General features: G+C 45.8%; 1 protein-coding gene across 1 annotated transcript in view; it reads left to right on the top strand.

Annotated features, from left to right (window-relative positions):
• Positions 1-17,229, top strand: part of LOC142312901 (uncharacterized) — a 266,818-nt gene that overhangs the window by 173,778 nt on the left and 75,811 nt on the right. The window contains 3 exon segments of the mRNA XM_075351888.1: positions 216-1,233; positions 5,575-6,139; positions 6,922-7,050. Coding sequence (XP_075208003.1) covers positions 216-1,233; positions 5,575-6,139; positions 6,922-7,050 — 1,712 coding nt within the window.

The following is a 17,229-nucleotide window of genomic DNA, read 5'->3' as shown; positions in this document are numbered from 1 at the left end:
CCCTAAGACACTGGAATTAGACGCTGCCTGGCATATTATGAGGTCAAATACGATCCAGGTCATACACAGAATTCAGGCATCTGAATGTCTAAGCATGAGATGAAGTAGGAAGCACTTTTTTTTGAGTAAGCCAAGGTCAAGTTCTAGTAATGATTCAATGTTCATGGAAAAGCTATATATCTTTCTATTATTTTTTTTATTTTTTTTTTGGGCAGATAACTGGACCAAGATCTCAGAAAAATATCTGATATTTTCAGATTTTAATGCAAATGATTATAGTATCACACCGGGAACCTTTGAAGAGCATCCCATTTTACCAAACATACCTCCAGTACATCTTAAGCAAAATAAATCTACAAAAAGGGATGATGAACGTCAAAGAGGGCACACGGGAAAGAAGCCATTTTCATGTTCAGAATGTGGGAAATGTTGTGTAACGAAATCTGATCTTACTAAACATCAGAGAATTCATACAGGGGAGAAGCCTTTTTCATGTTCAGAATGTGGGAAATGTTGTGTAACGAAATCTGATCTTACTAAACATCAAAGAATTCACACAGGGGAGAAGCCTTTTTCATGTTCACAATGTGGGAAATGTTTTGCAGACACATCAACTCTTGCTAAGCATCAGAAAATTCACACAGTAGAGAAGACATTTTCATGTTCACAATGTGGGAAATGTTGTTTTACAAAATCTGATCTTGTTAAGCATCAACGAAATCACACGTGGGAAAAGCCATTTTCATGTTTAGAGTGTGGGAAATGTTGTTCTACAAAATCTGATCTTAATAAACATCAGCGAATTCATACAGGGGAGAAGCCATTTTCATGTTCAGTTTGTGGGAAATATTTCAATCGGAAAACAAATCTTGCAACACATCAGAGAATTCACACAGGGGAAAAGCCATTTACATGTTCAGAATGTGGAAAATGTTTTACAGAGAAATCACATCTTGTTAGACATCGGAGATTTCACACAGGGGAGAGACCATTTTCATGTTTAGAATGTGGGAAATGTTGTGCTTCAAAATCTGATCTTGCTAAACATCAGACAATTCACTCCGGAGAAAAGCCATTTTCATGTTCAGTATGTGGGAAATGTTTTAATCACAAATCATTTTTAGTGTCACATGAAAAGATTCATTCAGGGGAGAAGCCTTTCTCATGTTCAGAATGTGGGAAATGTTTTAATCGGAAAACAAATCTTGCTAGACATTTGAGAATTCACACATGAGAGTAAACATTTATCTGATGAGAATGTAGGAAATGTTTTACAAACATCAAAGCTGCCATGTTTTCCTGAAAATAAGACATTGTCTTGTAATATTTTTTTGCCCCGAAAAAGCCCCAAGGCTTATTTTAGTGGTAGGGCTTATTTTTGGAAAAACACAGGTTGGGGGTAAGTTTATCCTCCCAAAAAGCAGACCTCCCCAGAAGAATGATACTGACTAGACCCCGGACATCTGCGTCGCTCCCTAGGTCCTCAGCGCATGCTCCCTACAGGTCCTTGTTTTCTGCACAGCGGTCATCCCCTGCTTCCGGCAGCCATTCACACACATGCATCAGACACACATATACACACACTGCTTCCAGCAGACAGGGGGACCTGGGACGCTGTGAACGTGAAGACCTGTGGTGGAACGTATGGAAGACCTGCAGTGGAAAGCATCGATGCGTTCCACTGCAGGTCCTCTTGTGCCACAGCGTCTCAGGTCACCGGAGCAGTATAGTATCACCAGGTGTGTGTTTGTACCACTGCATGTCCTTGATTTGTTCTACAGAGTCCTGTCCTGGTGAGTATGATTGTGGGGTCTGTCTTCTTTCCTTTGGGGGTGTCTGCTTTCTTTAATGAAGTGTCCTGCAGTATTCTTTAATTTTTTAGCTACCGGTACTTCCTTGTTGAACTGCGACTAGGGCTTATTTTTAGGGTAAAGGCCCATTTACACACAACGATATCGCTAATGAGATCTCGTCGGAGTCACGGTGTTGGTGACGCATATCCGGCCTCGTTAGAGATGTAGTTGTGTGTGACACTTTTTTGCGATCAGTAATGATCGCAAAAAGGTGTCAAATCGTTCGTCGTGTACACGTCGTTCATTTTTTAAAAAATCGTTCCTTGTTTGGAACACAGGTTGTTTGTCGTTCCTGCGGCAGCACCCATCGCTATGAGTGACACCGCAGGAACGAGGAACAACATCGTACCTGCGGCTGCCGGCAATGAGAAAGGAAGGAGGTGTGCGGGATATTCCGGTCGCTCATCTCCGCCCTTCCGCTTCTATTGGGTGTCCGCTTAGTGACGCCGCTGGGACGCCGAACGAACCGCCCCCTTAAAGAAGAGATTGTTCGGCGGCCACAGCGACGTCGGTGAACAGGTAATTGCGTGTGACGCTGCCGTAGCGATATTGTTCGCTACGGCAGCGATCACCCCGTGACGCGCCACCGACATGGGCGGGTGCTATCGCTTGCGATGTCGCAGCCTGTAAAGCTCGCTTACGGCTTATATTTAAGCCTTGCTCCGAAAAGGCCTAAAATTCCTGCTAAGGCTTATTTTCAGGGAAACACGGTAGTTACACGTTGGATTAGTCACACAGGGGAGAAGTAATTTTCAGAATGTGGGAAAAATTTTCCTTAATGTATTTTTTTTTACTCCGATAAATTGCACAGGTAGGTAGCCATTTTCTTAGAAAACATTTACTTGGCAAATTGTATGAGATTCAGTCTATGTAAATTCAATAGAAACCGAAAACACTTTAAAGCACTAAATGATTAATCAATCAATGTAAGCAATTACCAATATACATCTGTTATCAAAAAGCAAACCGAATGGAAATAAAGCACCTATAAACTGATTGGGCATTTTATTTGTTGGTACGTGGGACCTCCTATGGCCTTTCTACCTGTAGAAATTTTTTGTCACAATAATTTGAATGCAGGATCAGTTGCTCATGCAAAAAGAATATTTTCTCGCATATGCAACAACAAAAAAAAAAAATCTATTTTTACTTGAGTAAAATTCTCATTTGGATATCAGTGATTTTTCTGGTATTGAGAAACGGTATGAGTTTCATCAGCATTTTTGATCACTGTCTTCAAAACTGATAGAGGTTTCTCAAGCTTCATCTATCAAATAGTATGTGAAAAGCATAAAGGGCACATATGGCATGTGAGTGCTGTCCAAATTTTTTCATAGATCCATAGACTTGCATTAGTGCGTTTGATCCGAAATTCCAACCCAGTCAAACATGTCTGTGCTTTTGAGTGGACCATTTAATCCAAGGAAAAATATGGGCATGTGGACTACACCACAGATTATTTTCGGTGTCAGCGAAATACACTTCTTATATGCCCTTGGAACTCCAAATTAATAAGATTTGTGTTACAAGCACTTGGAGAAATCAATACAGCACAGCCAGGTATGGTGTACTGAGAGTTTCTGTTTTACTACATCATGTGACCAGCTTATATAGTATCCCAAACAAAAAATTACCATGCACCAATAAGAGCCGCAGGGATGTGTATAAAAATTAGCAATTTATTGGTCAGAATATATATAGGGACACTGACGTTCAAATTTTATATCAAAAGGATTTAGAAAAATACGGTAGAGAATTTCTCTAAACAAATAGGAGCAAAAATCCGATAAAATTAAATCAATTTTATTTTACACAATTTTCAAAAAGATACAAGATATATATCACAGAGATGTATACAGAATAAAATAGAGGATCTAGCGGCATAAAGTACAAAATTACATATACAGTCATATGAAAAAGTTTGGGCAACCCTATTAATGTTAATATTTTTTAACTTTTTTCTTTATAACAATTTGGGTTTTTTTCAACAGCTATTTCAGTTTCATATATCTAATAACTGATGGACTCAGTAATATTTCTGGATTGAAATGAGGTTTATTGTACTAACAGAAAATGTGTAATCTGCATTTAAACAAAATTTGACCGGTGCAAAAGTATGGGCACCTCAACATAAAAGTGACATTAATATTTTGTAGATCCTCCTTTTGCAAAAATAATAGCCTCTAGTCACTTCCTGTAGCTTTTAATGAGTTCCTGGATCCTGGATGAAGTTATATTTGACCATTCCTGTTTACAAAAAAATTCCAGTTCAGTTAAGTTTGATGGTCGCCGAGCATGGACAGCACTCTTCAAATCATCCCACAGATGTTCAATGATATTCAGGTCTGGGGACTGGGATGGCCATTCCAGAACATTGTAATTGTTCCTCTGCATGAATGCCTGAGTAGATTTGGAGCGGTGTATTGGATCATTGTCTTGCTGAAATATCCATCCCCTGCGTAACTTCAACTTCGTCACTGATTCTTGCACATTATTGTCAAGTATCTGCTGATACTGAGTTGAATCCATGCGACCCTCAACTTTAACAAGATTCCCGGTGCCGGCATTGGCCACACAGCCCCAAAGCATAATGGAACCTCCACCAAATTTTACTGTGGGTAGCAAGTGCTTTTCTTGGAATGCCGTATTTTTTTGCCTCCATGCATAACGCCTTTTTATATGACCAAACAACTCAATCTTTGTTTCATCAGTCCACAGGACCTTCTTCCAAAATGTAACTGGCTTGTCCAAATATGCTTTTGCATACCTCAGGCAACTCTGTTTGTGGCGTGCTTGCAGAAACGGCTTCTTTTGCATCATTCTCCATTACAGCTTCTCCTTGTGCAAAGTGCGCTGTATTGTTGACCGATGCACATTGACAGCATCTGCAGCAAGATGATGCTGCAGGTCTTTGGAGGTGGTCTGTGGATTGTCCTTGACTGTTCTCACCATTCTTCTTCTCTGCCTTTCTGATATTTTTCCTGGCCTGCCACTTCTGGGCTTAACAAGAACTGTACCTGTGTTCTTCCATTTCCTTACTATGTTCCTTACAGTGGAAACTGACGGTTTAAATCTCTGAGACAACTTTTTGTATCCTTCCCCTGAACAGCTATGTTGAATAATCTTTGTTTTCAGATCATTTGAGAGTTGTTTTGAGGAGCCCATGATGCCACTCTTCATAGGAGATTCAAATAGGAGAACAACTTGCAAGTGGCCACCTTAAATACCTTTTCTCATGATTGGATACACCTGCCTATGAAGTTCAAAGCTCATTGAGGTTACAAAACCAATTGAGTGCTTTAGTAAGTCAGTAAAAAGTAGTTAGGAGTGTTCAAATCAAGAAATTGATAAGGGGAGGAAGCGGAGCCAGGAGCTGGAGCGGTGTGTGCGACCTCGCCGACAGGGAGAGAAGGCGGTATGGAGCGGGTCCGAAGCGATGCACACAGGACGGCGATGGGGGAGGTGCGGCTCCCGGAGCAGTGGGGGCCCAGAACGGAGAGTCGCTGGCAGGGCCACTGTCTATGTCGCCCCTGGGCCCAGAGAAGAAGAGCTGCCCCTTGCCCTTGCCTGAGGGATTGCCTGACAGGGACATCCCAGCGGTTTTCCTCCCTGTGGAGGGGCCCCCCCTGGGCAGCCCATCCATCTCCTCACTGCAAATAGGCCTCCCCCAGGCTTCACAAGGCCTTCAGGCACTGAGGGAGCTCATTCTGTCCCTCCCAAGCAAGAGTGACCTGGACGCACTGGTCCGCAGAATTGAACAGTCCCACCAGCAAGCCATTTCCTCAGTGAGGGAGGAGATGGGTGGCCTAGAAGATAGAGTCATGGCCACTGAACAAAACCAGGAGTCCTTGGAATGCAGAGTATCACGCCTGGAAAAGGACTGTGAGGCATATAACACCCGGTCCAGGGACATGGCACTATTATTGGACGATCAAGAGAACAGAGGCCGTCGTAACAATATAAGGTTAAAGGGTATCCCAGAGGACTGGCCTGCAGAGGCTCTCTGCTTTAAAGTACAAGAAATATTTAATAAAGTCACCGCCAGACCAATGGATGCCACATACCTATGTGACAGAGTCCACAGAGTTGCTAGAGCCTATCAAGGAGCCAATTCCTCCAGTGCAAGAGATGTCCTTTGCCGCTTACATTATTATATGGACAAGGAACAGATCCTGAGAAAGGCCTGGGAGTTCGGACCGGTGAAGATGGATGGGGCGGTCGTCAAGCTTTTTCCGGACGTTTCCAGTCACACACTCTACATGAGGCGTCAGCTTCACCCGCTATTGGTAAAAATCAAAGAGGTGAACGCCTCGTATCGCTGGGGGCACCCGTTCCACCTCATTGTCCGGAAGGGGTCATCTACATTCTCGCTGAGACGTCCTGCGGAGCTACCGGGACTGCAAGTTTTTGGAACTGCCTGACCTTACCATCCCTGATTGGCTATCCTGGGAGTCCATGGGTCCCCCGCCGCGGAGGAGAGAAAAGGATCCAGCATCGTCGCCATCTGGGGGATGGGGCTGAAAAGTCAGCTCGGCACTGTTTCTAGCTGCAGGGGAGGTTGAACTGTGCGCATTCATGTTGGAAAGGGCCCCTGGCCTATCATTTTGGGAGGGGCTTGTGCGGTTGCTCCCCTCTTCGCCTCGCTGGTGGGGGGGGTTTGGGATGGTGCATGGTTTGGGGGGTGACGGAGGAGAGGCCGTCAGAGTTTAAAATTAGTTTCGCCTCTGGCACTCGCACAGGGGCGTTAGTCAGTTAACTCAAGGGTGGTGGGTGGGGGGCTCCATATGAGTGTTCATACCCGACCCCGTCAGTAGTGTCCTAGTAGGCCTAGGGCTGGTCCATAGGTCTGCAAGCTCCTTGTGAGCTGTCTATCCTCTTCTCTTTTTCCTTTTGTTTCTTTGTTCTCCCCTTTTCTTTTCGTTTCTAACTTTTCTCTTCTCTCCTCTCCCTACTCCCTCTTCCTTTCACAGTCTTCAGCTTTCTTCCTTCCTTCCCCCTCTTCCCACCTTCCTCAGAGTTTCCCCCTAGTGGTGTGTTTGTCTGTCTTGTCCTTGTCGTTTACCCGTAGGCCCTCGTCACCGTCATGAAGCAGTCATCCAGACCTGACCTAAGAATGGGATCTCTAAACGTCAAGGGCCTTCACAATCCAGAGAAACGTTCAATCCTCATGAATCTGTTGTGGAGAAGGCGACCTCAGGTAATCTTTCTACAGGAAACGCATTACTGTTTAGACAAACCTTACAAGCTTTCGGACCGGAGATACTGTACGGTCTACCATTCCCCATCTCCTGATTCACGGTCCAGGGGGACTAGCATCCTAATTGCGAGTTGTCTGCCATGGGAGCTGATAGAGGCCCGCACGGACAAGGAGGGGAGACAGATTTTGATAAAGGGTCGGGTCCAGTCCCAGGTCTTCACTTTTGCGGCCCTCTACCTGCCCAACACGGGACAGTGTAGCGCCCTGCTGCGATTCCTGAACATCCTGGACGAGTTTTCAGAGGGCACATTGATAATGGGAGGGGACTTTAATTTTGTTATGGATCCAGAGGTGGATACTTCGAAGGGGGTCTCTAACATGCCCAGGGCCGCTCATAGCCGGATCGAGCGTGGTCTACACGAACACCAGTTAGTAGACACGTGGAGGTTGCAGCATACATCAGACAGGGACTACTCCTTTTACTCCGCAGTTCATGACTCGTATTCAAGGCTGGACCACTTCTTTATCAGACAGAGACCTCCACTGCCTGCTGGATGCTGAAATAGATGAGATTGTGTTCTCCGACCACGCCTTGATAATCCTTAATGTTTCCCTGATGCGCCCGATTATTAAACAGGGCCAGTGGATATTGAATACTTCGCTATTGGCTGACCAGGTGACTATGCTGGAGGTACAGACGGCGGTAAAAGAATATTTTGACCTCTGCGCGGGGGGAGACACCACGCCCGCTGTAACGTGAGAAGCCCATAAATGTGTAGTTAGAGGACTGTTTATAAAACATGGAGCCCGTATGAAGCGGGAGAGGAATGCGGAGATGGAATCTTTACTAGTCGACATTCACGCCCTGGAGAGGATCCACAAAGACCGGTTAGACGACGGTGCCAAAACCCTTCTCATTCAAAAAAGAGAGAAGTTGAAATCGCTACTCTCTAATAAAGCTAAGGCCTCGCTAGCGCGCTGCCGGAGGCATTTTTACGAATTCGGTAACAAAAACAGTAGGACCTTGGCCAGGGCATTGCGGACCCAGAGGTTGAGGGGATATGTACCTCACATACAGAAGCAATCGGGAGAGAGGGCCTCACTTCCAGGCGACATAGCTTCAGCATTTAGGGACTTTTACACTGCCCTATGCTCTATTGACGACATCCTGACGGAGGACGATAGGAAGACAGCTAGGGAATGCATCCAGGACTACATAAGATCCTCAGGCCTCCCGAGGCTCACACAGGAAGATATAGAGATATTGGAGGCTCCGATAACCGAAACGGAACTCGCTTCGGTCCTAAAGAAATCCCCCACAGGTAAGGCACCGGGTCCGGATGGACTTCCGCTGTCTTACTACAAGAGGTTAAGTCCTATACTATCCCCTCACTTTTTGGCAGCATTCAATAATATCTCAGCATGCACATCCTCTCCTCTTCCTAGGGACTCCCTAGCGGCAAACATCGTGGTCATTCCCAGGGAGGGGAGGGATCCCACCTGTTGTGCCAATTATCGTCCAATCTCCCTGCTCAATGTGGACTTAAAGTTGTTTGCCAAGATTCTAGCCGATCGGCTGTCCCCTATGTTAGGGGGTATAGTCCATTCTGATCAGGTGGGTTTCATGCTGGGCAGGGAGGCTAGGGATAACACCACGAGGGCCATTAACCTGATTCATAGGGCTAGGTCAGATGGAGGATCGCTCATGTTGTTGTCCACGGACGCAGACAAGGCGTTCGACCGAGTCGGTTGGATGTTCTTGAATGGGGTCCTTGCCTCTCTGGGATTGGGGGTAACATGCTTAGATGGATAGGATCTCTTTATAATTCGCCGTCGGCCTGCATACGGGTTAATGGGGTGCTGTCGGAGAGATTCGCTATAGCCAATAGCACACGGCAGGGCTCTCCTCTTTCCCCATTAATTTTCATACTTACACTAGAACCCCTGTTGCGACACATTCGGAAAAACTCGAGCATCAAAGGGCCCAAGATAGGTAGTGAGACCCATAAGATAGCAGCCTTTGCGGACGACCTATTATTTTTCATCACAGACCCAACCACATCGCTCCCAGCGCTAATGCAGGAATTTAAACGCTACTCCTCACTCGAACTTTAAGATCAACTTGTCTAAATCGGAGGCACTGAGCGTTAACCTCCCCGTGGGAGTAGTCTCGCAGCTGCGGGGAGCCTTCGACTTTCAATGGGCCCCACAGTACCTGCGATACCTGGGACTCAAATTGTCAGCAGATATGAGCTCCTTATTCAAGTTGAACTTTACTCCTCTCCTCCAAAAAATAAAAGAGGATTGTAAAACCTGGTCAAAAGGCACGTTTACGTGGTTTGGACGGTCAGCGATTCTTAAGATGAATATCTTCCCAAGATTGCTGTACCTCCTTCAGACCTTGCCCATCGGGATCCCGAAGCCCTTCTTTAGAGAAGTCTCTTCTATGCAAACGAAGTTTCTGTGGGCAAACAAGCCGGCGAGGTTGGCGCGGTCGCTGTTGTGTAGACCTAGAACCCGGGGTGGGCTGGGCCTCCCGGATCTCAAGGTATACTATGTAGCCACTCACTTAGCCAGAGTGGTGGACTGGTGTAGGCACTCCAAGGCCAAACCCTGGGTGTCGGTGGAGCAGAGCTTCACGGATATTCCACTAGCGGCGCTCCCATGGGTGATTTCCTCAACTAGTACAGAACTTAGAACCCATCCCACGATTGGCGCCACGCTATCTTTTTGTTCTCAGGAGGTGGTCCGGAGATCCCTAATACCTTTACCCTCCCCCCTCTCCCCGATCGTTGGCACTCCAGATTTCTCCCCGGGTCTCTCTGACCCGGTGTTTCGCCTATGGATCTCCCGAAATAGATTTCGAGCTTACCAAATTGGGGTCGGGGGGCATTGGCCAACGACGGAGGAACTCTGGAACGTCCGGGTTCCCGGACCTTTGGGCCCGTGGCGTTCTATGCAGCTTCGACATTTTCTGTGCTCCCTACCAGACTATAGTCAGTTTGACAGACCCCTTACGGAATTCGAGAAGCTATGCATGGAGGGGGGGACCCTTAGACACTCACTGGCCATCTCAAATACCATGCTAGACAACTCCTCGGATCTGCCTCCTCCTAGGTTCCTCCTGCAGTGGGAGTCGGACCTGGACCTCACCCTTTCTGCCATGCAGAGAAACAAGGTGCTGTCCCTTGCTCACAAATCATCCATCAGTTCAAAACTCCAAGAAGCCAACTATAAATGCATTTCCCGGTGGTATATGGTCCCAACAAAACTACACAGGATGTTCCCAACAGTGGACCCGGGGTGCTGGAGATGTGGCACAGGGGAGGGAGACTTTCTACACATTTTCTGGGAATGCCCTGGGCTACAGCAGTTTTGGGAGGGGGTACGGGGAGTGATCAGGCATGTGACTGGACACACACAGACCCTGGGCCCCGAACTTTTCCTGCTCCAATTATCAGAATCCTCTGTCCGTGCATACGGTCTCTGTTAAGCTTCCTGGTGATGGCCGCTAGGACGTGTATTCCTCTGAGGTTGAGATCCCCTTCCCCGCCGACGTTATCGTTGTGGGCAAATAGGGTGAACGAACTGTTGTACATGGAGGACCTGACAGCGTCTATCCACGATAGACCTGAGGCTTTTCACAAGACTTGGTTCCCCTGGATCGAGTTTAAATACTCTACTGACTACGGCACATGGATACCCCCAGATTAAGGGGGGCCCCATGGATGCCGTGAGAAGGAGGTGCTGTGAGAGGGTGGATCCCTGCTATGTGTTTGTTCGTGTAACAGTGTTTTTCCCTTCCCTCCCCCTATCCCCTTATGTCCCCCCCCGCTCGTATCTCGCTAAACCTTTCTTGTCCTACTCGTTTCTTTTTTCTCTCTTTCTTAATTCAACCGGGTATTCCCGTACTATAAAACCTTTGGGAAACATGGAGAGGTCAAAATGCTGAAAATTTTCATGTGTCACAGTTAGTCGGTTATACACTGTCATACAATGGTTGTGAAATGTATTGCAATTGATCCAGATTGGAATGATTCCATGTTTATGGTTAAATAAAGAATTTAAAAAAAAAGAAATTGATAAGGGTGCCCATACTTTTGCACAGGTCAAATTTTGTTTAAATGCGGATTGCACATTTTCTGTTAGTACAATAAACCTCATTTCAATCCAGAAATATTAATCAGTCCATCAGTTATTAGATATATGAAACTAAAATAGCTGTTGCAAAAACCCAAATTGCTATAAAGAAAAAAGGTTAACATTAATAGGGGTGCCCAAGCTTTTTCATATGACTGTAGTTACAAAAACAGTTCTTGAATCATGCAGCAAACGGGAACTACTGCAATACTTAACAGGAATATACAAAATCGATATAGATTACTCCCTCGGTATTTTCAAAAATTTATAGGCTATAATAGTATAAAGTGATTCTGTGCAAATAAATAATTGCATACAAAATTACAGAAAAATACCTTACAAATAAGTGAATAATAATTATATAAAAAATATATATAATTTATTTTTGTGGGAAAAAAAATGTAATATTTCTAAAGAGGGATAAAATGTATACCAAAAATCCATAATATGCAAAAGTCAGTGCAAGAATATCTAGCTGCCTAAACTATAGAATCACAAGCAAGAGTGCAATTAAGGACCCACAAACACTATGGGGTACTTTACACGCTGTGACATCGCTAGCGATTGCTAGCGATGTCGAGCTCGATAGCACCCGCCCCGTCGTACATGCGATATCTGGTGCTTTCTGCCGTAGCGAACGTTATCGCTACGGCAGCTTCACACGCACATACCTGGTCGGCAACGTCGCTGTGACCGCTGAACAATCCCTCCGTCAAGGGGGAGGTGCGTTGGGCGTCACAGCGACGTCACCGGACGTCACTAAGCCGGCCAATAGAAGCGGAGGGGCGGAGATGAGCGGAACATAATATCCCGCCCACCTCCTTCCTTCTGCATTGACGGTGGACGCAGGTAAGGAGATGTTTGTTGTTCCTGCGGTTTCACACACAGCGATGTGTCGTGCTGCAGGAACGACAAACAACATTGTATCTGCAGCAGTAACGACATTATGGAAATGAACAACGTGACACAGATCAACGATTTTTTACGCTTTTGCGCTCGTTCATCGTCGCACCTAGGATTTACACATTGCGATGTCGCTACCGGCGTCGGATGTACGTCACTAACGACGTGACCCCGACGATATATTGGTAACGATGTCACAACGTCTAAAGCCCGCCTAAGTCTCAAATGTGTTACACAAATAGACCACTAGGTGGCGCTCAATTCACAATTATGTATGTATCAATTAGGTGTACAAAACATTCCCATATCAAAGCCGTACTGCAACTAAGAAAAGGCCGCCACCATTACCGGACCCAAAGGACATAGTAAACATCAGGACATAGTACATCTTGTTACCTGGGCAAATGCTGTTATGTGCTGCAATCCTCACACCCCTCACGAAAAAGGTGAGGATTCCAGACTATCCAACAGTACGGGCGGGTACAAATATGTGGCTATCGCGAACAGTTGCGCACAGGTTGATTCCTACGAGGATCAGTAAGATTCTGATGTCGGCTATCAGTAGAGTAATTCCCTTTGTCAATCTAGACAAGTGGATATCAAAAGGCATATCTACGACGGGTTGTATTATGACAGGGGGGGTCCTAATGAATTGCTCAGATATCATTGACAAATATGGAGTACACACCAGGGATTTTTATAAATATCTTCAAATCAGGCACCTAATAGCTGGCGTATCATCAGAGCAGGATACCCTTATAGCCAAATATGAAAATTTCTTTACAGTTAATAAAGATTCGGCTAAAGGGATCTCAGTAGCATACGAGGCCCTGAACTCTGTGCAGCCCCCACACTCTACCATATGTGAAAAAATGGGAAAAAGATTTTGATACTCGTTACTTGGAGACGCAATGGGTGCATGCGTTCCAATTGCATAAAAAGATGTCGCATTGCATTAATCATCTAGAGACCTCCAGACAGCTTCTTTATAGGTGGTATTATACACCAGTAAGATTAAATAAAATCTTCCCGCATTCCTAAGATACATGCTGGAGGTGTGATAACTCTCCAGTCTCGTTAATTCACATATGGTGGGAATGTTATTATTATTATTTATTATTATAGCGCCATTTATTCCATGGCGCTTTACAAGTGAAAGAGGGTATACGTACAACAATCATTAACAGTACAAAACAAACTGGTATAGGAGGAGAGAGGACCCTGCCCGCGAGGGCTCACAGTCTACAGGGAATTGGTGATGGTACAATAGGTGAGGACAGAGCTGGTTGCGCAGTGGTCTACTGCACTGAGGGCTATTGTAGGTTGTAGGCTTGTTGGAAGAGGTGGGTCTTGAGGCTCCTCTTGAAGCTTTCCACGGTAGGGGAGAGTCTGATGTGCTGAGGTAGAGCGTTCCAGAGTATGGGGGATGCATGGGAGAAATCTTGTACGCAATTGTGGGAAGAGGAGATAAGAGAGGAGCAGAGAAGGAGATCTTGTGAGGATCTGAGGTTGCGTGCAGGTAGGTACCGGGAGACTAGGTCACAGATGTAGAGAGGAGACAGGTTGTGGATGGCTTTGTATGTCATGGTTAATGTTTTGAACTGGAGTCGTTGGGTGATGGGAAGCCAGTTAAGGGATTGGCAGAGTGGCGAGGCTGGGGAGTAGCGAGGGGAGAGGTGGATTAAGCGGACCGCAGAGTTTAGGATAGATTGGAGGGGTGCAAGAGTGTTGGAAGGGAGGCCAGAGAGCAGGAGAATGCAGTAGTCGAGGCGGGAGATGAGGGCATGCACTAATGTTTTTGCTGATTCTTGGTTAAGGAAAGCACGGATCCGGGAGATATATTTGAGTTGTAATCGGCATGAGTTGAAGAGGGCTTGGATATGTGGCTTGAAGGATAGAGCAGAGTCGAGGGTTACTCCAAGGCAACGAGCTTGTGAGACTGGGGAGAGTGAGCAACGATCAAGTTTGATGGAAAGGCTTGTTGGAGGAGATGAGCGAGGAGGAGGAAAGACAATGAACTCTGTTTTGTCCATGTTAAGTTTTAGGAATCGTGCAGAGAAGAAGGATGAGATAGCAGACAGACATTGTGGGATTTTGGTTAGTAGAGGGGTAGTGTCAGGTCCAGAGAGGTAGATCTGTGTGTCATCTGTGTGTCATCACAGAGATGATACTGGAAGCCGTGGGACTCTATGAGCTGTCCCAGGCTGAGGGTGTAGATGGAGAACAGCAGGGGTCCAATAACTGAGCCTTGGGGGACACTGACAGATAGGGGGCGAGATGAGGAAGTGGTGTGAGAATGGGAGACGCTGAAAGTTCGGTTGGTTAGGTATGAGGAGATCCAAGATAGGGCCAAGTCTGTGATGCCCAGAGATGAGAGAATCTGTAGTAGGAGAGAATGGTCTACTGTGTCGAAGGCAGAAGACAGGTCCAGTAGGAGGAGGATAGAGTAGTGTCGCTTGGCTTTGGCGGTTAGTAGGTCATTAGTGACTTTAGTTAGGGCAGTTTCAGTGGAATGATGCGGTCGGAAGCCAGATTGTAGCTGGTCAAAGAGGGAGCAGGATGAGAGGTATGAGGACAATTCAAGATGGACATGCTGTTCTAGTAGTTTTGAGGCATAGGGGAGAAGGGATATGGGGCGATAGTTTGACACAGAGGATGGGTCAAGGGAGGGATTTTTGAGGATGGGTGTAATAGAGGCATGTTTAAAGCATGAAGGGAATACACCAGTTGTTAGTGATAGGTTGAAGAGATGGGTTAGGGCTGGGATGAGGACTGCGGTGGTGTTGGGGATGAGGTGCGATGGGAGCGGGTCCAGTGCACAGGTTGTTAGATGTGATCTTGAGAGTAGAGTGGAAAGATTGTTTTCTGTCATGGTGGAAAAGCTGGATTTGGAGGAAGAAGGCTGAGTAGCTATGATGAGGGGCTGTGGTGATTGTGGGCCAAAGCTTGCTCTGATGTTGTCAATCTTCTGCTTGAAGAAAGAGGCAAAGTCTTCAGCTGAGATGAGAGGAGAGGGAGGTGGTGCTGGAGGACGGAGGAGAGAATTGAAAGTGTTGAATAGCTGTTTAGGGTTGTGAGAGAGGATATGAGGGATGAGAAGTAGGTTTGTTTTGCAGCAGAGTGTGGACTTGAAAGTGGTCAGGGACTCTTTATATGTAATGAAGTGCTCAGTGGAATGAGACCTCTTCCATCTGCGCTCAGCAATTCTTGAAGCCCGTCTTAGTTCTTAAGGCTGCTTTCACACCTCCGGTTTCTGCAATGCGGCACACTCCGGCACTTTGCAGGAAAATCGCAACCGTTTTTTTTTGCTGCCGGTTGCGTTTTTTTCTGCATAGACTTTAATTAGTGCCGCATTGTGCCGCATGCCTATGGCGGCCGGATGCGGCGCGATGCGGCAAAAACCGCATCCGGCCGCCGCATGCGGTTTTTGCCACTGCGCATGCTCAGTAGCATGCCGCAAGCGGCAAAAACCGGACGGGCCGCATGGGAAAAACTTATGCAAAGGATGCGGTGTTTTCACCGCATCCGTTGCATAGCTTGCACAGCCGGATTGAGCCGCACAGCTCAAGCCGGATGTGTGAAAGCAGCCTTAGTCTGCCTCGTGTGCCAGGGTTGCCTGTTGATTGTGTGGGTTTTGGTGTGAGTGAGGGGAGCAGGTGATTCAAGAGCTGCAGAGATTGTAGTGTTGTATAAAGTTGCAGCAGCATCTGCATCGTTTAGAAATGCAATGTCTGTGAGAGGGAGAAGGGACTGAGAAAGGGCGTGGAATGTGGAATAATCCAACAAGTTGGGAGAGAGGTGCAACAATTACTGAGTAAAGTTTTGGGCTATGCCTTTGATTTGGGGTCGGGAACAGCTCTGCTGTCTTTAGGATTAGAAACTTTGACCTATGATGATGCAGTTATTACCGCCTATCTCTTGACAGTAGCTAGAGCTAGCATTGCGAATAAATGGAAACAGTCTGTACCGTCCATTCAAGAAATTATAACGAAAATGCAACACAACTGTATTATCGAACATATGATTGCCAGCAGGAAGAATAAAGGTTTCCAGTTTGAAGTGTCCTGGGGGAAATGGTTAGACTTTTCTAAACTAGATTAATGTTTAGTGTGATGCATATTAAAATGGGAGAGTGGCTCCAGAAGAGTTGGAGACCAGGTATAAGAGAATGGGATATCAGGTGTGGAGGAGGGGGAGTTATTCACATATATTGCGTTTTCGAATGTGAATAAACCATGTTCATGGTGTTTGTGAGGTTCGGGTGCACACGTTCATTCATCCAGTCAGATGCATTTCAATGTATTGGTTATACTTGTTATACTTGTTAAATCTTACTATATATATTGGTTTCTTTAACATTAGAAATATGTCAAAAGAAGCATGTAAAAGGAAATGTTATAGCATGTACTTACTATTCTTTGAAAAATACCAATAAAAAAATTTGTTACAAAAAAACCCTGACATCTGAATGAGCCCTTAGGCACCAATTGCTCTGGAACTTTTCTTTTAAACATCAAATTCGCCCTCAAAAAAGTAAAAGAAAATGGAAAAAAATGCTTGTAATCTCCTTACAGCTTCTTTCTCCTTACTTCTCTGACCCCTCCGATCCTCACCATCACCTGTTGAGTCTTTGTCGCATCTTATTATCACCACCACTCACTCTGTAATCATAAGCCTCTTCACACTACACCAGGACTTTCAGCTCTGACGAGCTACAGGACATTTCCGCACATGTGCACAACGTCATAACCTTACACAAACTTGCTTAGAGCCTTCTAGGGCCTCAACAGAGAAGGCAGTCCTGGCCTAGCATAAAGAGGTCTGAGGATTTAGCATGAGCGGCGGTGCCAAGAAGGTGCAACGAGGACTGGTTGGATGACGATTAGGAGCCATACGTCTGAAGATGTGACTGATAAGGGGAGTATAAGTAATTTTTTACATCTTACAATTATTATATGTATGTAGCGAGCAGTCCTGCACCACTGAGTGTTACCTTGCAGAATCGCACATGCGCTAAGAGTATGGCTCCAAACTGCAATGTATCTCGGATGCGGGGTGCCCGTCCACAACAGGGGGTAAGTCCAAACAGCTCCAGAAAGGAAAAAGACCGCACTCGTCCGCTGTGCCGAAATCCTT

Source organism: Anomaloglossus baeobatrachus, chromosome 5, assembly GCF_048569485.1.
Source record: "Anomaloglossus baeobatrachus isolate aAnoBae1 chromosome 5, aAnoBae1.hap1, whole genome shotgun sequence".
In the NCBI taxonomy this organism is placed as follows: domain Eukaryota; kingdom Metazoa; phylum Chordata; class Amphibia; order Anura; family Aromobatidae; genus Anomaloglossus; species Anomaloglossus baeobatrachus.
The sequence above is the reverse complement of the archived record's forward strand: the minus strand, read 5'-3'. Positions and strand labels throughout refer to the sequence as shown.